Consider the following 23,748-nt stretch of genomic DNA (forward strand, 5'->3'; position numbering starts at 1 on the left):
ACATCAGCCTTTTGCAATAGCATAAATAAAGCCCTACATTGTAGCTACTAGATTTGTTGTGTTTTTTAATTTGTGATTCTTGTAAATTGAAACATAATTGCAAGTAACCTAATGTGATAAGGCAGTGTAATTAAAAACGAAATCACCAAAAAAACATATTTTCAATATATTTGTATGCTGTACATTATTTACATAGCAGCAATAATAATAATAATACCAGAATGGTTAAAGCAACAGTTTGGCCAAATAAACCAACAAATTAGTTATTTTCCAATTTATTGGGAAACAATAGGTTGGTGCTATATCAACCCATCATTGGGTTATCTGATGGGTCATTTTAAAACCAACTTTTTTTTAAGTGAGTATAAGACAAAAATATCTACCTCATTTTTTAGACAAGGCATCATACCATTAGACTAGACTAAAATTTGAATTTTGAAAAGAAAGCCATGTGATTGTCATTGGGTTTTATATAAATACTTTAAACAAGCTTCCAAAAAGGAATCCTAGGCTGCGTTCGCATACTCAATGAGTAGGGACTTAATTTCAATAAGTATACTTACTTTTCTTTTGAGGACATTCCCACAACGTTTCTGGAACGTTAGCCAAGATTATAAAAAATGGAACTTTACCATGACGTCCTCACAACGTTGTCATAAAGTAATGTCATGCTGACCAAATGACGACTAACTGACGTTGTCGTCGTCACAACGTAGGCTACTGTGTTAGCTGGGTACTTACTTAACGAGCACTAAAAGAGTAGGTACTTTATACCCAAATCTCGTTGAGTATGAATGCGATCCAGACACAAGCGCGAAGGAAGTCGACCGGAAGTTGAAGCCGGCCGCGTGCCACCATCTTGTAGCAGAACTTCACCTGCTGTTAGCATCCCATTGACTCCCATTCATTTTGGCGTCACTTTGACAGTGAATAACTTCACATCTGAGGCGTTTAAAGACTCCATTTGTCCATTATTTATTTCTAAAGAAACACGACAATGTATAAAATGCTCCATTACCTTGTAGCGTATGTTATGGCCCCGTAGAAGCAGTTTTTGTAAAAGTAGGCTAACGATTGCGTCATAACCACGCGACTCTCTGTCGCACAGCAGAGAGATTACCGTATGGTCAGGAGGAGAAGCTCGTGGGCAATCAGGGAGACGTGGAGGCAAAATGACTAAATAATTTATCAGAATACCTAGCAAAAGTTTCTCCTGCTCCTAGCTCGTGGATACCTCCTACTCACACTCTCCGTCTCTGCAAGATTCGGAAGGGAATGATTCAGATTTCTCATGCCACAGCCACTAGAAGACAGACGGGTTGCTCATGTCACATCTACGTCGTCAAGCTCGGTTTGAGTCTGTGCGTCAGGAACGGAAGTCCTAAAAAATCGCTAAAAATGGGCTTCACTTGTCTCAATTGAGTTCCAATGAGATGGCTCTGTCCAGACATCATCCGCCATGTTGACGTTATCATGTGACCTATGACGTTATCACAAGCGCAACAATTTAAAAGTTATGAGCGACAGGTGCACCGACATGTGATTGCATCAGTACAATCTAATTAGAACGGTTTTCATCAGCGTCTGAAATGGTTGGCATGTCTGCAATAGTTAGACGAATGTGTGCACAAAGGAGGCGTCGGGCAGCTGCCCGAATATCTCGCCTTTGGAGAAGACTGATGATTTTATACTCAAACAAAGCAAGTGTTACTACTTAAATTAAGATTATCCCAGAATGAACTGCATTACTAGCCCACCCCAACACTTATGCACAATAATAATGACAAATGCTGACCAACACTCAATTATATAACATTTTCTTAATGAAAATGATATATTTTGGTAAAACAAGCAAACTTTTGTATTGTCATATGACATAGCTATGCATGAATACACACTAGACAAATGCAGCTGATGTGAATACATACATTTTTATTCAAGCAAAGATTAATGCATGAATTAATGAAATGATTATATTTTATTTACTGACAACAATATGAAACATGAATAAAAATAAGTAAATGAATGAATAAAAGAAATCACCACAATAAATAAATACATATACAAGTAAATACCACATGAAACATCGCTTTATTCAATTGTTCTAACAAACTATCATGTATTTACAGGCGGTGAACCCCACATCTCACTGCCATCTCAACAGAGCTGTTCCCATTCTGCGGCTTTATTCTGATGAAGCAGCTGACCACCGTGCCCACCTTCACCTGTCTCTGCCGTCCATCATGTCCCTGATTGCTGCAGTCAGACTGGGATCTGACCATGGATGGGAAAGGGACATCGAGGTGCTTGTGTTCCTGCACTGGCTGGCCCATGCAGCATCTTACAGGGTGGTGTTGCAGACCTTCGACATCCCCAAAGACCTCTGTGCATGACATTGTGCACAGAGTGAGCAAGGCCATCATGGGAATTTGGAGGTTGTTGCGTGCTGCGCTGTGCTTCACAATCTCGCTCTAGTCAATGGGGACATTGTTGAGCCAGAGGATGAGGAAGACCTTGATGACGGCCTCCCTGATCCTCACAACCTTGCAGCAAGAGTGGGAGAACATGTTGCGGGACAATCTGGCTGCTGCTGTGCCTGCTCTCCATGAGCTTGACTACCTTTAAAATATTTAAGAAGATTAAAATGTTTTACAATTCATGTTGTCAGCATTCCGTTTCTTGCCAAATGTCATTTAGGTTTACAATTACATGCAAAAATTTGTTAGAGCTTTACTACCTTTGTGGTGTAGTGGGCTAAACCACTGAACTGGTTAGCAGAAGATTGCTGGTCAATCAGCAAAGCTCTTTACTCCAGGTTTGTCCAGGGTCATTGTCCCTGTAATAAATACATTTAGTCACTTTGGATAAAAACATCTGCCAAATGCATAAATGTGATTGATTTTTGTAAAGCTTTTTTTGAAACGGTCTCGGGCATATTTTTTTTTGAAACGCTCAAAGCTGCTTATTTCGTCAAGGTATTACTATAATATAATAGTAATAGTAATAGTAGTAATGTAGTAATAGTAAATGCATACATACATTTACTACAATTTCTATTTGGTGGGTGAACGGGTTAGTTCACCTCAACATATAAATACAGCCATTATTTACTTGCTTTCATGCTGTTAGATCCCTCTGTTTTTTTATTGTTTAAACACAAAAGGGGATTTTTGTCAAGTTTGTTCTGCTGGTTTCATACAATATCAGTCAATGGAGCCCAACTTTCAGAAGCTTCCTGGCATTATTTGATGATGCTTTTGAAGCTTCTGAAAGTCCATTGACTTGTATTGTATTAAACCAACAGTACAAACCTGACCAAAATCACCTTTTGTGTTCAGGAAAACAAAACAAAAAAACAGAGGGATCAAACAACATGACGGTGAGTAAATAGTGACCAAATAAAGTCTCAAGTTCAGCTTAGGTCATGGTGGGCTATTGTCCTGCAGAGTTTTTCCAACTCTAATTATACACACCTGAATCAATTTAAACCAATTAATAACTGATGTAATGGAAAAATTTGATTTCCATTGATCTTCAACATATATTGCCAAGTAATGTGTCACATGTCTATATTGTGGAATGTGAACAGGATATATTTATGTTTGTGCACCTGGCGTAAGCAAGACACACACAGTAAGACAAATGGTTCAGCTAGATTTGGCCATGCTGGGTGAGTGGAAAACTACAGAGGAAAGACCTTGAAAAAGGGAATTTCCTGGGCTGGGTGTCAGGTCTTGCTCACGTCATGGGGTAGCTGCTGTGATTTTGTGACTAAGTCTTTTGCAAGAGAATAAATATCTTTTAAAATACAATTTGATTCTTGGTGTCTCTTATGCAGAGATGATGATTGTTTAATTATTGTTTTTGCCACAGCACTGACTACTTGAAAATTACAGACAGGTGTGTTGGAACTGAACCCTCCATGACCTGCCTTGAAAATCCCTGCATGAGCTCTGCATGCATTTAGAAGTCATATAATACACTCCAATAAAACTGTTGTTTTAAAGTGTGTGTTTTTTTGTTTTTTTACATTACACCACACATTTACTAATTATTCATCACTTCATAAATATTTAATTTATGAATTTTATCACAATCTTAAAGTATCACTACATTTCTAGAAGTCTATAATGTACTGTGAATGCCTAGAAATTGTTTGTTTTATATACATAGTATTGTATAAAAGTCTTAGGCTACCATTTGTTGTTGTTGCACAGTACTGTGTATGTATGTGTATATATATTTATAATTTAATTCACATTAACCCAAATGTGTAAATGATCATAAGATGTTTTTGTCATATAATTTATATGAATCTTTAAGGAATCTTTCATCCCTTTCTTTTGTTTCTTTTTCTCTCCTTTCCTCTTTCTCGCTTGCCTCCCGGTGTCATCTCTCTTCTCTTTCTCTTACTTCTCTTTCTTGTCTTTCCTCTCTCTCTCATCTCTCCCGTTCTCTTCTGTCCTCCTTCTCCTCCATTTCTCTCCATAGTCTCTCCTCCCTCTCAGCTGCCTTCCGCTCTCTCTCCTCTTCTCTCTCCTCCATCTCCCGGATAAAGTCCTCTATATCTTTAGGCCTTTTCCTGGCTCTAGATGGCTCTGGCCTCAATGAAGATGAAGAGGCCACAGCAACATCCGGCCCACATGAGGCAACGAGGGCAGGAGGAGTGATGGAGGGTCTCATCCATGGTAGCGCAACACTTCCAGGATGCTACTGTGGCTCCTCCATCCTCAGTGCTCACCCCAGTCAGTGGACATTTCAGATCCTGCAAAAATGCACAAGCATGATACAAAAGCAGTCATTTTAACAGCACAATATATAATTTAATTTCTGTATTAGAAGTAACAAAATGATCGTCACTCTGCCTTGCAGGTCCTGCTCCACCACAAAAGATCTGCAGCAAATGCAGAGAAATCAAGAATCAAAAAAGTGCTGTAATATCTCTGTTTGAAAATACAATAATTGAAATATACTACAACTAAACAATTAAATCGATTTTTAATTATTTCTGTATACTCACTCAAAGCCTTTGATGGCAGCATTCCGCTTTCAGGTGAAGAGGGCTTCATGAGCCACTCTCCACTGGATAAGCAGATGTGTGTGCTCATCTGTCCCTATAACATCCAGACAAGATTCACGTTACCTCTGTGATTTATGAGCTCAACACTACATTTACATGTTGAGGTTGTTGCTGATAAGTAGCTTTTTATCCATCATAAATGTTCCACAATTTTTCAACAGTACTAATGGACAAATGAAATAGATTACTTATGTTTAGTTACTTTATGTAAATGTATTAAACATTCGTCTAATGAAAGCAGTGTTGACAGCAGTGAATTCTCCTAAACAATAGTACACATACATCACTCAGTTGTCTATTTCATATCTATTAGACGTAGTAATCTGCAATTCTTATAGAAGATTTTCTTGCCAGATATTAAATAGACATTTAGTAATTGTATTTAAGATGTATACGGTTTAAAATGTATGCAAATCCACTTTGGAGACGTATGTGTCCTTACTGGAGCTCCTAAAATGTGATTTACAGCAAAATCACAAATTTACCATACTATATAGCATCTTTACACCTTCAACAATTCAACAGTTTACTGTACAGTAGTTCAACACATGCGATTTGGTTTGTAATACTCACATTTGAAAACACTCTCGTCCATCCTTTCCGTCATGTTCGAGTATGACGTATCCTCTTCTTCTTCTACTTTTTTATGACGTATCCTCTTTTTTATGACGTATCCTCTCGCGTGGCCTCCTGGGACAGAAAAGTATCCATTGGTTGAGCCTACTGCAAAAATCTGTGCGGAAGCAGTAAGCCATCTGGGAACTTCTCGCCTACTCTTTTATGAATATTGATGTTTCGAACGTACTGCTTCTTTCACGCAGGCTACTGTTTTCGCCTACTATATAGTAGGAAAGTAGGCATATTCTAATGCACTATAAGTATACATACGTCCGAATCTCGCGATAATTAGTACGTCACCCAGGTAATTCTCACCTACTCTTTTATGAATACAGAGGATTCGTACTTTTTCCCCTACTATATAGTAGGGAAGTATGCGGTTTTGAACGCAGCCTTATTGTTTTATTGTATTTATTTGAGTTATTTTCCAGTTTATTGGGTTAAAATAACACAACAGGTCAGTGCTATATTAGCCCATCATTGGGTTATCTGATGGGTCATTTTAAAAACCAACAGTTTAAGTGAGTATAAGACAAAAACATCTACCTCATTTTTTAGACAAGGCATCACACCATTAGACACAATTTTGAAAGGAAATTCCAATTTCAATTCCAAAAAGGAATCCTATTGTTTTCCATATGTTTTGAGAAGGTGTGTAACAGCCCTTGTAGTACAGAAATTGTGTCTTCAAATAAAAGAATACACATTTAACACATGACAGCACACATAATGTCTGTCTGGTATCTGGGCCAACACCTTGAAAAGCAATGTCCTCAGTCCCACTGTGAAGAACCGATACAAGTTTTTGTTTTGTTTTTCACTGTTAACGTATGAGATGATTATGAGTGCAAATAGACATCAAGATTAAAAAAACATTATGTACCTTTATCATGATTCTTTATCTAAAAAAAACACAAGAAACATTATTTTATAATCTTTGGCATACAGTGAATACTAATAATGATTATTGCTGCATGATATTCTGAAAAAGAAAGAAAAGAAAGAAAGAAAGAAAGAAAGAAAGAAAGAAAGAAAGAAAGAAAGAAAGAAAGAAAGAAAGAAAGAAAGAAAGAAAGAAAGAAAATACATCTGAACAATTTTTGAATATGTAGTTAATTCAGTTAAGTTAATTTCATGTACAGTAGTTAATACAGTACAGGCTGTATCACAACATCTATAGAAACCATATAAAAAAAATGTATCAGTCAAATTCATCTTCACTTTGTTTATTTTGTGTTTTGCCTTTTTTTTATTCAATGAATCACACCATTGCATACAGCAATTACACCAATTGAGACCAATTGGCTTTCTCTGTCTTCTTTGACACCCATAAGAAATAGCCAGGAGAGAGAAAATACTGTCAAGTATAACAGTATTAAATAAGCTTTAACAACAAGATATTTGAAGTAAACATACGATAATCAGTACGTTTTTATCCAAATGAGCAGACTTTTGGACCTTCAGGGAATGTAAATATGACAAAGGGGTCAGAAATTAACAGGTTCATGTAACATTTCCTGTTTCAGGACTAGCAAAATAATTGCAACTGACTGTTGTGTCCAGCCATTGCATCTTTCACTGACCGATCAAGCTGTAATAATACAAATAGGAGAGTAACAATAACAAAACAATATATTTATTCCATGCATTACATTTGCAAACACCAAAGGTGACCGCATGTCATGGCATAGTCTAATCTTATAGGAGTGCTCATGACCTGTGATGTGTAAGTTAGTTACTGTAAAAAAGTAATTACTAGCTACTAATAAAGTGTAATTACATTACTGTTCTAAATGTTCACTCTAAAAAATATTTAATTACTTACTACTTTCTATAGCCCATATCAACCAGTTGAACAAGTATAGACACAAAACTACACTTTAAGTCATTTAAAGTCTTCAACCACCACCAATGTGCAGCATCCACCTGGATGATGCGACGGTAGCCATATTGTTCCAGAACACCCACCACACACCAGCTTATTGGTGGAGAGGAGACAGAGTGATGAAGCCAATCAGTATATGGGATTAGGAGGCCATAATGGACAGATGCCAATGGGCCAATTGGGATTTTTAATGACCACAGAGAGTCAGGACCTCGGTTTAATGTCTCATCCGAAGGACGAATGACTTGAAGACTTGTCCTTTTGTCAAGTCACTTTTATTTATATAACGCTTTTTACAATACAGATTGTTTCAAAGCAGCTTTACAGAGATAACAGGAAAATAATGCAACAAAGTTTGTTTCCAGAAGAAAAAAGAGTCACAGTCCAGCTTAAGTAAGTTCAGTGATGTTTAATTTTGTTGTAAAAAAGTTATTAATTTTATATATTATATATATATATATATATATATATATATATATATATATATATATATATATATTAATTTATATATATAGCCGCTCTGGAGAAAACCGTGATGTCATCGTCCAGGGCTGCGTTTCCCAAAAGCATCGTAAGCCTAAGTTGATCGTAAAAACGATCGTACGACTGATCGTACATTCAACCCGGCCGGGTTTCCCGATAACGATGTATCTTAGCTCTTAAGAGCGCTTTCTACGTGCAAGGTTACGAACGCTCGCAGCAATTCCACGAGCGTTTCCCAAAAATGCACTTAACATGAACGCGCGAGAATGCGCTCTACGTGCTACTTAAGAGTCGCTGTCCATTCGCGAAGTGCTGAAATATAACCTTATATGGAATCGTATTCTGAACGTTTAACCTAATAATTGTCATCTGTTGTGGATTAGCAATCAAGACAAGTCTATATAAAGCACCTACAGGTGGTGGCACTGACAAAATGGCTGCAAAACAAAACAAAAAACAAGAAAATATACCTTTCAAAAATATGAAATTAATGTCCTTTTAGAGGAGATAGAGCGAAACAAAGATGTCATTTTTAACAGATTTAAAGGATTTCTTTTATTTATTTTTTGTTCATTCATTTAATTTTGATTAAAATTATTAGATTAAATTATTTCTATTTTTTTGTTTTGTTTTCTGACCTTTTTAATTATATAATTTATACATTAATTTAACCAACAACAAAAAAGAGTAATAAAGTGTACAATAAAGTACAATCAAAACCTTAAATTATAATCACATTGCATTTGAATAAAGTTAAAGGTGTAATCTGCCAGTTGTCCTGCAGGTGTCCTCATAAATCTGTCTTCTTACGATGCACTTGGGGATGTACGATTACTCCAGAGCACTCGTAGTTCTACGAAGATTTTCAAGTGCTACTTAAGCTACGATGCTTTTGGGAAACAGACCATAATATTAAGATCAGTCGTACGATCGTTTTTACGATCAACTTAGGCTTACGATGCTTTTGGGAAACGCAGCCCAGCTCAGTTCAGTTCTCATACAATGGTCTCAATGCAGGCAGATCAATATTATTGTTACATATTCAATTAAATGTTCAATTTAATGTCCCCAACTACGCAAGCCAAAAGACAATGGCATCAAAGGTGAAAAAGACGACAGTGGCAAGGAACCAAAACTCCCATCAGGTGGCAGAATGGAGAAAAAAACCTTGGGAGAAACCAGGCTCAGTCGGGGGGCCAGTTCTCCTCTAGCCAACCAACGAACAGTGTATGATGATATTTCTTTTAAAATACAACTTTCAGTGCATACAAGTTATATCCTAAGACACTGTGTGTTATTTAACAAGTATATGTGTGCTCCCTGGGAAATTAACCAATGACCTTGGAGGGGTAAACACAGCTCAGAATTTCATGTCTTATTTATTGTAAAGTCATTGTGTATGGTCTTCATTGAACCTATATTCAGTCATGTTTAATTGAATGATCTGTTATAGAAAATGAAAAGTCCTCATATTTCACTTTGTGTTAAATTACAACAAACACGCATAGGAATCAGACCACCGAAAGCAAAACTATTTTCTGTCTTCTGAATTGCAGTAACAAATCTTCTAAAAGTCTCAGAAACAAGAAACATCAAAATGTGTCATTACATTTGAACACTATAAATGTTGGAAATATATTACAAAAATAATAATGAAAATGTGACTATTTTTTATTTGCCCTTAATTTTTCTATAGCCTACATGTGATCTGTGTATAACATCTCATCTTTAACTAAAAATGTATATGCAGAAATATTCCTTATAATTATAGTTTGTTTTATACAAATAAAAGATCTTATGTTTTTGGTGAATATCTGCTACACCTGGGTCCGGTCAGGTGAGCATCACAAGAAGCGTTGTAGGTGAAATAAAGGATGCCACGCTTTAATTTACAGCTGTGTGAGTGAGTCCCACGTTCAGGTCTGATCACACATCTCCCCGCCATGTCATTATAAAAGACATCGCTGTCCCACACCTCAAATATGAGTTCATGACCAAACTCAATTGATCCAAAATCATAGCTGACGTTCCATTCAGGATCATTGTTGTCCATAACCACTTCAGTCTCCTCATACATATGGTTGTACCAAACTTTCACGTAACCGTCAGTGCGTGTGAAGAGATCTGCTTTCAGGCCTGTGGCTCTCTGCACCAACACTGCCAACCTGCCACGGCTGGCTCGCATGGGGCAGCAGTTGTTGTCCAGATTTGGTGTCTGAGAACATCCTTGATTCTCCTTGTGATCTACAGAAAGCATGTTCTCTTCAATATACTCTGTTACTGCACTTTTCAGATTGGCACTAACCTCAGGATCCGCCACCAGATGATGGAGAGGGAAAATAGCATATGATATAACATCAGGGTTGTCATGTAAGCTCTTCATCCAGTTTAGGTATGCTTCAGTTGGGCTTTGGTTTAAATCAAGGTCTGGAAAGTATTTCTCACCTCCCAGCACCTCTATCTTGTGTGTCATGAAGCCCTGGTAGAATCCCATGCTCATGTTATCTTTAAGGATTTGAGTGCATTTGTTGGAGAGAGAGGCATTAGCTGGCAGGAACCCCAAATTCATCTTTAACTCAATATTCAGACAGTTCTTGATATCCGTCTCAGAGAATCCCTTCAGGGTCGCAAGACAAGTTCGAAAAGCCGTGACTCGTCTCACTCTGCCTCCCAGATGGACTTGACGTATGTAGTGAGTGCCGTACGTATCTATAGTCCTTCGGTACAGGGGTTTTGTTTTGTCATCATACTGTGCCGGAAGTCGCTGGAGATGGTTTGCAAATTCGGTGCTGATCTCTGGGTGATCTGTAACTCTGTAACTGTAAATGAACAAAAAAATAAGTAATCTGTCAGCAGATTCTGAGTGTGTTTTCTAAATAAAAATTTGCCTGATGTGTTTTTCAGTGTTTTTTTGACAGTTATTTGGTCAAGGGACATGATAAGAAAGTACTTGGTAAAGCATGTTTAGGTTTTATTTTTTTATTTTAATTTTTTATAACTTTTTGATTTTCAAGTGTTTTATGACTAAATTGTTTGGTCAGATGAGGGTTGCATGCAAATATATATATATATGACCTAATAATGTCAAATCATTTTGATGAAGTCACCTCATGAACTATGAGAAAATGAAAATAAACTAAAATTCTTAACGTCTGTTTGGTAGCTGGCTTTGGATTGTGTATTAATGTAGTTGAGACCTGCTCTGAAAATTTGTTATCAATCAATAAATATTCTGATATTTTAAAGGACAAGTTCGGTATTTTACACTTAAAGCCCTGTTTACAGATCGTATCTGATGAAATAGAACGGTTAAGATTAAAATTGGGACACATGCTGCTGTCCCGAGAATTTTAGGTTTATTTCGCTTTTTGTCCAACTCCATTGACTTAATAGGACGTGCTGTGAGACCGCAGCACCTTTACGGTATTACTCCGCCGCTTCTTCTTCTGCTTCTTCTGTGTATTCAATGAAATGCCCGTGGTTTGCTTGCAATTGGCAAAGGTGCATTATCGCCACCAACTGGGCTGGAGTGTCTATTATTCAAGCTCTCAACGGAAGAATCACGGGTGTGACGCGTTTGGCAAAATAGGTCCACAAAAGCTAAATAAACCTAAAATTCTCGGGACAGGAGCATGTGTCCAAATTTTAATCTTAACCGTTCTATTTCATCAGATACGATCTGTAAACAGGGCTTTAAGTGTAAAATACCGAACTTGTCCTTTAAGTGTCGGTTTAAAGCTGCACTAATTGCCCTCTAGTGGTTAAAAAGGAAACTGCATGTGTCTTGCGGAGGAACAGTATTTTGGTTGTGCTCCGGCTCTACTCCTCTGTGCGGATGAATGTGGTTAGAGGCACCGGTGGACAGTCCTACACGTGGATACAGGCCATCTTATCAGATGGACAAATAAATACAATTTTGTTTTGTTTTTACAACCGGTGATTCACCAGAGGCTTGCCGTTTTGAATGATCCGTGGTCACTTTTTATCGTTCGTCGTGACAACAAACCTTCGTCTCCACACTACCCACAGCTGGAGCAACTTTTCTGTGCATGAATATGACGTGACACACACGCACATAATACGGGCGAATGACGTAGGTATGTATGCTATTTCAATCAAAGTGTATTATTTTGGGTAAAGTAATTGTTTGTAAGATAGATTTTATTTGCACTCTCTTATTAATGACACTGTTATTTTTACGTAGTTTAGCTTTAAGTCTTCAAATAATTTTGAGGCCAATGTAGGCTACCTCATACATGCAACACTGGCTAAAGATTTTCCAAGTATATAGTTGCAAAAAACAACAATTTAATTTTATATATCATTTGAAATTACTCGTTTTTTGATATCTTAAATTTTAAATAAAGGTATTAGGAGACTGATTAGCCGTGTTCCCACTTTTAGGTCTGTGTGCCAGGGCTAGTCGGGTTTCCACTGTCACTTTCAGGGCTTCCTCTGTGCCAACTGCCAGGGTTTTTGGCCCGCCTAATACCTTGGTCCAAAGTTGGACCAACTTGGGCTTGAGGAGTGGTCGTGAACAAAGGCAGAGTTTACCTGAGTCAGGAGAGGGTCAACACTGCTTCTCATTTCCCATGTTATTGGGAAATTCCCACTCCTCAAGCCTGGACCAAGTTATTCGGCGTGCCAAAAACCTTGGCCGTTGGCCCCCGAGGAAGCCCATTTGAGGCCAGATCAAGCCCCGGAAGGGACAGTGGAAATGCGACTAGCCTTTGGCTCGACAGTGGAAACACATATAGTTCCAATTGTTACCTTTCTGTGTCAAGTTAAACCAAAAAGTCAGGAGAAATACAGTGCCAAATGAATCAAACTCTTATGAACTTACCTATAATATGTGCAGCTGATCTCATGAAGGGCAAATGTTGCCTTATCCATTGCATTCTGAGACTTGGCAAATTTAGCTATATCTGAGCGGCTCCCTCCCAATATCACCTTTGCAATGTCATCAAGGCTAAGGTCCATTTCCCAGTTGTTGTTGATGAGTGATGTTGAACTCTTCATAAGGGAGTCCACAGAATGATGAAGAGCAGTAGAAAGTTGTTTGCTGCAGCGGCTGAAGGGACGCCAGTCCAGCACGGCTGAGGGAAGTTTCTGCATCTGCCCTCCCTGAAAGCGGTTCTTGCAGACCGTACAAGTGCCGTTGTCCATGTGTGACTTGACATTGATCAAAAATGCACCTTTACGGCGCATCCTGACAACATCGAAGCCTTCGCCCGCCAGGTTGTAACCAGGCACAAATGGGGCTTTCTCACATTCTACCTGAGAGCCTGTATGGCAAGCTGAACTTGTGTCCCAGTGTGTCAAGATCAGAGAAATGCAGAGAAAGCCGTGGAAAACACAGTGATTTGTCTCCATGATGATGTCTACAGGGAAATACAGAGGGTTCACATGTAATATTTCATTTCTTCCAGAATGGAAAAAAAAACAATAATGAAGCAATATGCATGCAAAATGAAAATAAAAATACTGAAAGAATATTATTCTAAAATTATACTTAAAGTATGGATTACATTTTGTTTTCTGTTATTTATGCTGAAATAGCATTGAAAGCTACTAAAATATCCAAAATGTAAATAAAAAAATATCACCTCACCAAGTTCAATTTCATCCACCGAGTAGCTTTCATGCAACAGTCTGTTCCAGCTGTGTTACACCACCATATTGACCTACTTCAGAAAAAGCCTTTTTCTTTTTGTTCTTCCAAAAATACAGTTTCCTCATAAAATGTTATTGCTGTTGAGTCACTTTCTGGAATGCTAATGTTGAAAAGGAGTATTGTGTGGAAGCTTGAGCCCGTGGCATTTGTGGAAGGGAGTGTCTTCCTTTCAGACCCTTTCTTCTGTTGCTGGACAGATTTCATCCGCTGGCTGGTTTTGTTTAGATTTTATTTTTATAGTGAATACCAGCTGTGCAGTGGGGGAGGGTTATCAAGAGACTTCGCATAAGGGAATTCAGGATGAAGTGCAAGGTCAAGCTTAATCATGCAGGACATGTGAATTATGATATGTAGTATTTTTTTATTTTTTTTAGGATATGTGGAAACACACTGTGTCATGTTTTGATTTGTCTATGTTTTATAGAAAATGTATAGAGAAATAAAATGCCAAATTTAACATTACAAAAGCCTGAAAAAATGAGAACTACTTTAAAAAAAAAAAAAAAGTCTGTATTTAGAAGCCTTTAACTCAAAAATGAAAATGTATTTCATGTCAAACATAGAGGGGTTGTTAGATTGTATAATTCATGGTTCATTCTAATGTTTAATATCCTCAAATTTGATTGGCCATTTCGATTGTATCTCTCTATTTGTGTGTGTTTGTATAATTCATGATTAATTCTAATGTTTAATAACCCTTAAATTTGATTGTCCATTTTGATTTGGTGTTTGTATGTTCCGGACAGACTCAGTTTGTGCATCAGTGGTGGGGATTCTTCCAAGTGGTGCTCACTGCAGAGCCAAATGAAGTCCAGCTCCCCCTCTTTGGACATAATGGGTGGAGCTTGACCTAATTAGGTTTAGATATAGGGTGTGGCTGGACATTAACCTCCACCAATTGGCATTGAGCTGTCTCTCAGTTTGCAAGTAAGTGACATGTGAAGGCCAAGTATGCTCAGAATATTTACTCATACACACACACTAGGAGTAGTGAGTACTGAACACACACACTGCAAACCCTGGACACACACCCAGAGCAGCAGGCAGCCATTGGCGCCCGATGCACAGATGCTAAATTCTCCTCCCCCTCACATCTGTCACAATAAATGCTATACCTTTTCAGTTTAAATAAACCATATATCACACATATCATTTTTAGTTATGAATTTCTTAAATAACCAAACTTAAACAACATAAGGGCAGATCCTTTGAAAACAGCTGATGACAAATAATATCAAGAAGAATATACAAATAAGCTTTCCTTTGATTCTTCCGTAATCATTTTCTTTTCATGCAGCCCTCCCTTGCATCCTACAGGGGGTGGAGCTGAGATGCAAGGAAAGGAAGCAAGGATGCACAAAATAAGAAATGAGAAGCACCCACTGAGTAGACTTGTTTATTTGGACAGATCTGTCCAAATAAACTTCCCTCGCCCACTTGACGAAGATGAAAGCACTTCAAAATGTTGCCGGTGAAGTGCTTAGGGAAGTGTGTGAGTGTATGTCTAAAAGAGTTAAACGCAGCCAAAGTAGCTGTCAGTGTCTTTTCAATATGTCTAACTTTTGCGTGACAACGTGTTTTTGATTATAGATGTGTTTTTCTGGTACAGCGAACAGTGTCGGGTTCACAAAACACAGAAATACGCTGATAATTTGCCTTGCTTGCTGTTTACAAAGTTGATGGTTTCAAGACATTATATAAAAGACAAAGAAGCCACAGAGTTAGTGTAATAGTGACAGTTGGTCTTAATACTGCCAAACAAACAAACACACACGCACACACACACACACACACACACACACACACACACACACACACACACACACACATTTCTACCTACTCATTTTGATTATGCACTATGTTAGCAAATTTATGCTTTCTCATTTTACGAGAGGAAGAGATTATACAGTCAATACAGTAACTTTTTAAAGGGAAGCAATTGTCTCAAGCTATAGGTGAACAGGTAGTTGATAAATAGGGCAGATGCCAGATAAACTTAATTCCTGTTTTGTTTTTATTTTATTTAAAAAAAATGTGGCTTGGGAGACAGGGCATCTTTGAAAAATGACAAACTGACTATTGTCCAGGGCAACACTGTTTAACTGATTGCTCATCTGGGCAAACAGTCATAGTGGTGCTACTGTTATATCTGTATCACTATGCTTGTCATGCAAAGCAAGTTAGAACAGATAATTGGTACCATCTTGAGTCTCTAGGTGAAAAAAGACATTGCTCGGAAGAATAAAGATGAGAGAGAAATTAAGAGGAAGACAAGTAACTGGGATTTTTTTGGGGAGATTAATTATATACAAATTAATTGTCTAATGTTTTTACAGTGTTTGTAGTGGGTGGACATATCAGACTCACAATAATTTGTTATATTTAACAAATAAATCTACAATACCCCTCACCTAACAAAACAACCATGAGGTAGAGTTCTAAGGCTTTGCCTCTAAGAGCAACTAAACACCCCAAATGCAGCTAACACTTAACATGATACCAAAGATAAGACTGGTATACAACTCAAATGAATGTAAAGTTTCACTCTAAGTTCACTTTTTAAACAAATGTACCCTTTTTTACAGTCTATCCTAATCCCATACCCTCGATATAATCTCTTAAAATATGTACAATCATCCAATTTTTCTATGTAATCATGTTATTTTACGTTGTTTCGCTTATGTTTTAATTCAAACTCTATTGAAGGAATGATTGGGTGTCTATGAACTGCAATTTTAATTTTCTTTATTTTAATTTAGGCCTACATTACATTTTGCTAACTTCTTGTTTTATAACCACAGAACAAGTACACAAGCATACACCCTTTCACATTATACATATTCAATTTACACTTCTTTTACACAAAAAGAAGAAATGCATAAAGCAAATAATAACAAATTATAAAACATTTAAATAAGGAAATAAAAATAAAGGAATTTGTTACAGACAGTGTTTACAAAGTCTTTTTCAGTAAGGTCTACATTTCCATTTTACCTGATATTTATGTGTGGCTCCCATAGCTCCCATTTCCGCTTGCACTTAGCAGTATAAGTCAGCCTTTCCAGTCTGATACAGTTTGATATCTCCTTTATCCACATTTTCATGGATGGAGCATCCATACTCTTCCAGCATAATGCAATAGCTATTCTGGCTTGAAGGAGACCAAATTTTACAAGTTTAATCTGTCTTGATGTTTGTATAAAGTCCATTGGATACATTCCAAGAATACAAAGTTTTACATTCAAATGAATTTTATTGTTAAACATGTCTGACAACATTTTATAACCTCCTTCCAGAAGTTTTGTATTTTTGGACATTCGTTACATAGGCTATTACTATTATAAGAATCTTAAAGGTTTCTTCTCTTAACACCCAGTCCAATTTAATATGCAAAACACCCTGCTAGAAGACAAAGAATCGTAAAGTTTCCCTCAAAAGGAACAACTTCTTATTAGCTCACTCGCTTCCTGAGAGGGTGTGGCATCTTCATGTTTAAGAAAAGTCTCTACAATTGATCACAGTGTGCTTTAATGTTTAAGGAAGTTTGTTTAAGGAAGTTTGTTTTGAAATGCTTTTATCCTGTTCAAAATCGCACAAAGCCACACTTGTGGTGTTACCTTTCACAAAATGACCAGCCTACAAAAAAAAAGCTTATAAATCATGCTATATTATCATCAAATATTTGATTGTCTTTTTGCCAACTTGTTTTCTTTCAATTTTTGAAAGATATTCTTTAAATTCCTTTCAATATTTATTTTTTAAACTGACTGATTGTAGGTCTCATTCTTCTGAGCTTATATTGGTCAAAAATTAAAATCCATTGAAAATGAATGGGGAATATTTAAAAATAAAATAAAATAAACATTTAGTGTTCAGGAGCATGTTCATGTTCACATATTTACATGTGTGCTTGCATAAAGGCCTTGGACCTGTGCACACTCACACCACAAGGCACACAAACACACACATTCATGTACACAAACTATTTTGAGTATTTAATGTAGTATTGAGATGAGTATTTATTTTTTATTACAGGCTTTCTTTTTCACAGAGATGAAATTATACTCGGATCAATGAGATCTACTATCAACCATTTTTGTTTTTCAAGAGGTTTTTGAAAAAAGCTTTTCAACACAGCACAAGGGTTCAACACTGATCACAAGATCAAGCCCTTTGCTTCTTCTTCCCCTTGGACCTTTTTCACAGACCGTGATGACAGATGTGAAATGCAGACCTTCAAAGGTTTTTATATGTAATTTTTTTTTTAAATGTATGTAAATTTATAACATTTAAAATTTAGTATTGTATTACCTTTGCATCGAATTACAAAAAACGAACGCTGCTGTGAGTAAAAAGATGTCATCTTTCTCTCTTCTGACTGTTATCAAGCTCTATTTATTTTTTGTTACTCTTTTTGAAAGTTGTGAAACCACTATTGTGTAGTTTTTCTTTTGCTATTTGAGCAATTGGGCACCCAAAAAAAATAAATATTTGTATAGTCTCTCATTCACCGCAATAGAAGTTCAACCAACTGTGACGAGTTCCGCTTCTGAGAAACCTGGAAATGTGAAAAGGGTCTATTCTGAGACACTCTGACGTGAAGATGATGCTGAGCTTGAAGTCTTCTAAAGACCCCCAAGTTTGTGCTAAGCTGCAGCCTTGTCTTTCCATTCATCAAAGATCCTCTGACTCAAATGGGTTTTCTCTCAAGACAACTTCAGTAAAGATCATATGGAGCGTCAACAAATTGCATAAATAAACTTTTATTTTAATGGCCGAGACATACAAGTAGCATATCAAACTACGAAATTAACATTTCTTAGAATTATTGAAACAGTTTGTTTGGTTGTGGTATTAATTCTACTATATCAAGTTAATTCTTACAGCTGATCTAAATAATTATAATGAATTATTACTAGTTGTAATTAATTATGAAAAATAAAACAGTCTATTACAATCTCACTAACAACAATTAAGATAATATAATAACTTAACTTGACATCAGGATTTTCATCAAGATGTCCTTAAATTTATTTACAAAGTAAGTCTGCCTGGTTTGAGATTCCTGATCATGTTGCATGTCTGAGTTAAAGACATTTGCTCAGTTTTTTATTTTAATGAAGCATTTATTAGACACACAAGCGCAAAAAACTTAGATATACACATACATCAATAACAATAATAAAGCATTAGAAAATAATTTTATAAAACCCATAATTCTGTGAATGTATTTTTACTCATCTTCTCTATAACTAATTCATTTCAGAGTATTCTTATTTCACAAATATCTCTCTATAAGACACACTTTACAATTTTCAAGATTTCATTACGTTGAATTGTTTTTATGACATTGCGTTAACAGAATCATTTTCTTTCAGATTTATTCCAATGCTTGGGTTGTTAGTTGAATGTAACATGTTGAATGTGAATGTTAGTTATTTTTAGAGAATGGTTACTGACTGAGATCACTTCTATATAACTGCTGTACCTGTTACTGCTGCTGCAAACTATTAATACTACTACTAATCATATTCATTCTAACATTATAAAGCTTTTCTGCAAATCTCTGAATCGTCATCTTAAAGAAATTGTTATGAAAGAAGGGATTGAGTGGGGTTATCATTTGCAATCTCAATCTGTTGTTCTCTCTGAATCTCTACACTACTCTCGCTTTGACCCTCACTATGAATCTCTTCATAGCCTTTGCTCAACCTGATGGCAGAAAACCTCTTTCTCTTTTTCATTATAATCACCATTCCTGTGACCACAAGAGCAACCAGAACCATTACACCAATGGCTACGCCAGCCTTTTCTCCTCCGGACATCTTTGAAGAAGACTCTGCATTCAACATTGTTGCAATTTGGTTAATCTCACCAGGCTTTGCCAGTCGCCACATCTTTGTTTGTTCAACTCTCACCCAAGAACGATCACCTTCTGTCATTACAGCTACAGTATTTGTGGCAATCATACTGACCATTGGTGGTCTTGTGAATGGTGGGAGACGGACTGGCATTAACTGACCACCAGTGAACACACCGGACTGGACACAGTACAGTACCTGACAGCCATCACTAATGGCAGCAAGATGTTGACTGAACTGAGGTGGACAGCGAGATTGACCCTTCGAGAGAGGGTTGCCAGATTGGCAGCTGAAGAAACCAGCAAAAGGCACAGAGAATCTTGTTGCGGCCTCATAATCATTGCTCAGACAAACCATCATGCCATTAGACAAAAAGTGTTGAGTAAAGTAGTTTGGTGGACAGCCATTAGATTTGGTCAATGGGTTTTGCATAGCTGGTCCAAATAGACCTCCAAAGAGGTATCCAGAGTACTCAGGGATTTTCTGAGTAGAGGAACACCAGTAGGTTTCAACTTTTGCACGACGGACACGGTAAGCATCACCACATGTTTGGTCACAGCAAGTAGACAACCATAAGAAACCGCATGAATGACAGTGGCTGTGGCATTCATAATGATTATAACCTCTTTCTACTGTCTCAGAGTGTAACAGGGTGGTGTTGTACTTTGGAGGGCAAGAATAATCACCAGTGGCTGGGTTTTTCTGTGCTGTCTCATCACAGATGGCACTTCCATCTGATGTCAATGGAGTACATTTTTGGTAAATGCCTCCAAAGCTAAGATTAGTGACTGGACCCTCACAAGATGCATCATCTACATTTGCCTGAAAGTTGAAATTTGGGGAATCTGGACTTACACAACCTGGAATGGTGTTTACTTTATAGTATTTCTCTGCAGCCTGACGAACTGATGAAGCCATTTTGCTTACTGTTGGTGTTGGGAGGTCTGGGAATGTTGATGGGTTTAGAAAATAGTGCAGCGGCAGCCCAGAGCGGTCAATAGCCACCAGATTATTGAGCGTACTCTCTTGCCACTTCTGTAGAGTGATGCCTGGGTAGAATAAAGCTCCACCATGGCTCTGCATTAAAGAATATGTGATGTTACCTTGATAACCACTGGTTTTAGAGGTTCCCTGGGATGTACTGGCACCAATATCAAATTTAACTTTGTCAAAGAAGTTAAAGCCTGCTGATGCAGAAACCGAAGACGTGTCTGACTGACTGTTAGAGACATAAGACATTTTTAAATAATCCTCTTGCACTAAAGTAGCACCAGCATCAACACTTGTGATGACATGAGTACCATAATCAAGTATGAGTTTCTCTGACAGGTAAGTTGCTTGACGTGTTTGATTGTTCTCGATAGCGTCTGCAATTTCCTCTGCCTGTCTCGCAAATCGGGAGTCCAGAGTGAAGTCGGGATACGCTTTTACTGTGTACAGATGGTTACGGACCTGAGAAACAAATTTTTGATATGAGAAAATGAAGGATTGATTTTGTTTTAAACAATTTTTTTTTTTTACTTGTAGATTTTATTAGATGTAGTATATTTAATTTATTTTGGTGTTAGAATTGTAATTTAGATTTTATGTTACCATAGTGTAAGTTATTCAAAATTACTTTTTTTCCCTGGTTTACGTAGAATTACTTCAAAATCTTCTGTATTTGTCCAGCTTATCAATACAGTCCATACGACTCTCAGTATGAAGTTTTTAACTTTTACTTTTGTACTTACTTGAACCCGTGCTGTTACAGAACTCTCTCTCACTTGGTGGCTTTTCATGCGCTGGTTTTCTGTGGAGAATTTTGCATTTAGCACCGAAAAGAAGGAAATATCAGCATTAATGGAGCTTGAAGTGGAGCTTTTTTGTTCCAGCCATGACATGATGATCTCCGAGTTTGTTTCCACTCCACTCACTTTCTGTGGTATGACAAAGACTTCATCTGGAATGAGATAGGCACCATCTTCTGTGGTCTGACACTGGGAATAGCTCAGATTCATCACCCGGCCCATGTCTATGTTGCGCAGGTTATCCCAGCCTCCACCTGGTAGAACCTCCAGCGCGGTCAAACTTGAGTTTTTGCGGCACAAACGAAGTCCATTACTGGGACGAATGAGCGGATGAAGGTTGCAGATGTTGATAAAACAGCAGAGAATCAGCAGACACAATGCTCTTGCTTCCATGATCTCCAGATGCATGTTTCACACTACTTCAATAAAAATGTATGTGGCAGATTATTACATTTGTTGAGTTCCTTAATAAAGCCACTTCTCAGTTTCACATCTGTCAGAAAATAAAGTCATGAGACTATGAACTTCCTCTTCATGGTTTGGCTACCTTGGAGACACAAACAGACAAAAGAGCCTTCAACCTATGTTTAAACGTTCAGTTGAAGGACGGTTTTATGGGCTGAATGAAACAAATATTTTTGTTGTGAATTATGGCCTATTCCTTGGTAAATGTATTCAGTTCCTCACATTTTTCTGGGTCTTCATAATGTCCAATACTTTTGATAATGTAGGAGGATGTGTGGTTTTATTTAAATATTCTCTTTTTTTAAGAAAAGGAAGTGAGATTCTTTGCTGCTTCTTGTTTTAAAAGAGTATGGCATTATCAGGTATTTTCAAATCCTCTTCAGTATGAGAAACATTCTAAAACTGCTGTGGATGTAGATCATGAAAGCCTAAAACAGGTCATGAAAACAGGTTTCTTGTCATACTTTTTGTACCATATGGCAGCACAATTTTATATTTTACTATGTCAAAGTATTCCATTCACATTTATTTGTATAGCGCTTTACATATTGTTTCAAAGCAGCTTTAAAATGCATGTCTACATTACAATTTAGACGGGATCTGTTATCAGAGGTGACTGTGTCATGTATTTCAGAAATGTACTTATACAAATCACATAGTTAGCTAATAATGTAAAAATTTGACCTCAGTGAATATAAAAAATACTTAGATGCTGCAACACATATGGTCAGCTGGATATGATGTCAAGCTTAAGTACTTCTGTTTTTCACTAAATAGTAAATGTCAAATGTTTATATGAGGTTTGTATGTATTTAGCCAAGAGATCAACATGTGATGTGTACATTCTGTTTTTAACAAAAATACATTTTCAAGCCATAATTTACCAAATGATGCAGTAGAAGATATTGGTTGAAGGCTCCAAAGTACAGTGCTCAAAGCCTGACTACACTTTAAAAGAACCCCTTAAAAGTACTCGATTAAACTCATAAAGAACCAAGAGGTAAAACAACTTTAAATATTTAGCATCACTAGTTTCAAACCACAAACATCCAGTGACATGTTCAGTTCAAGTTCTAATAGTTGGCAAATAGATATGTGGTGTGAAATCTTGAAAATGGGCCCTATTTAAAAATCTATAGACACACTACAAACATAATGTCGTGTACCATTCAAGAGTAAACTTTGAAAAGATAACCATGCTGTACATATGTAGTTGACAAATATTTTATTATAATTTATTTTTACCCATAGAAAAAAAAATCCAGAGGCTTCCAAACGTTAATTCTCTTTTGAATTCAATGGCCTGGCATGAATTTTGATTAATGTATAAATGTAACTAAAATATAACTATTTATTGGTTTTGCTGCTATTTTTGTTATTTTGTTGTATTTTTTCATCACAACAATAACATTTTACTTTCTGTTATTGGTGATGGTGATTATTTAGAGCTCATCTTTTTTTTCTTTTTTTTTGCTCAAGCTAGCATTTGCACTTTTATGTTTAGGCCCAATGTAATCTTAATTGAAATGTACAACAAATAATTGCTGCTTTAATTAATTACTTTTTCTTAAAGAAATGGAAGAAACACACTATTGAATGCAATTGAGTTTTTCTTCCCAGGCAGATGCTGTCTCACCCAACAGCCTCATCACCTGTGAAGAATTAAGTTAAACCACAATGCACACACACACACACACACACACACACACACACACACACATTGTGAGTAACCAAGCGGGAAGGAAGTCGACCGAAAGTTGAAGCCGGCCGCGTGCCACCATCTTGTAGCAGAACTTCACCTGCTGTTAGCATCCCATTGACTCCCATTCATTTTGGCGTCACTTTGACAGCGAATAACTTTACATCTGAGGCGTTTGAAGACTCCATTTGTC

At 37.0% G+C, this 23,748-nt stretch overlaps 2 protein-coding genes across 2 annotated transcripts; both read right to left on the reverse strand.

The window, feature by feature from the left end:
* Positions 1–8,211: 8,211 nt before the first annotated feature.
* On the reverse strand, positions 8,212–14,694 carry LOC309512405 (perforin-1-like). The gene is made up of 3 exons (XM_082187963.1): positions 13,678–14,694; positions 12,910–13,447; positions 8,212–10,885 (listed from the first exon to the last, which is right to left on the reverse strand). The coding sequence occupies exons 2-3, from the start codon at positions 13,437–13,439 to the stop codon at positions 9,862–9,864; spliced, it is 1,554 nt and encodes a 517-aa protein (XP_082044089.1). The 5' UTR covers positions 13,440–13,447; positions 13,678–14,694; the 3' UTR covers positions 8,212–9,861.
* A 4,423-nt stretch (positions 14,695–19,117) lies between these two features.
* Positions 19,118–21,833, reverse strand: mpeg1.1 (macrophage expressed 1, tandem duplicate 1). Its single transcript, XM_082188360.1, has 2 exons — positions 21,335–21,833; positions 19,118–21,053 (listed from the first exon to the last, which is right to left on the reverse strand). Exons 1-2 carry the CDS (start codon positions 21,797–21,799, stop codon positions 19,332–19,334), a joined length of 2,187 nt encoding a protein of 728 aa, XP_082044486.1. The 5' UTR covers positions 21,800–21,833; the 3' UTR covers positions 19,118–19,331.
* Positions 21,834–23,748: the final 1,915 nt, after the last annotated feature.

The sequence above is a fragment of the Leuciscus leuciscus genome, assembly GCF_965113295.1.
Source record: "Leuciscus leuciscus genome assembly, chromosome: 13".
Taxonomy (NCBI): Eukaryota; Metazoa; Chordata; class Actinopteri; order Cypriniformes; family Leuciscidae; genus Leuciscus; species Leuciscus leuciscus.

Coding starts and splice junctions, on each gene's coding strand:
- mpeg1.1 (XM_082188360.1), bottom strand. CDS start 21,799: ATGCATCTGGAGATCATGGAAGCAAGAGCATTGTGTCTGCTGATTCTC. Junction 21,054..21,334: donor CTGTAACAGCACGGGTTCAA/GTAAGTACAAAA, acceptor TTTGTTTCTCAG/GTCCGTAACCATCTGTACAC.
- LOC309512405 (XM_082187963.1), bottom strand. CDS start 13,439: ATGGAGACAAATCACTGTGTTTTCCACGGCTTTCTCTGCATTTCTCTG. Junction 10,886..12,909: donor ATCAGCTGCACATATTATAG/GTAAGTTCATAA, acceptor GTTCATTTACAG/TTACAGAGTTACAGATCACC.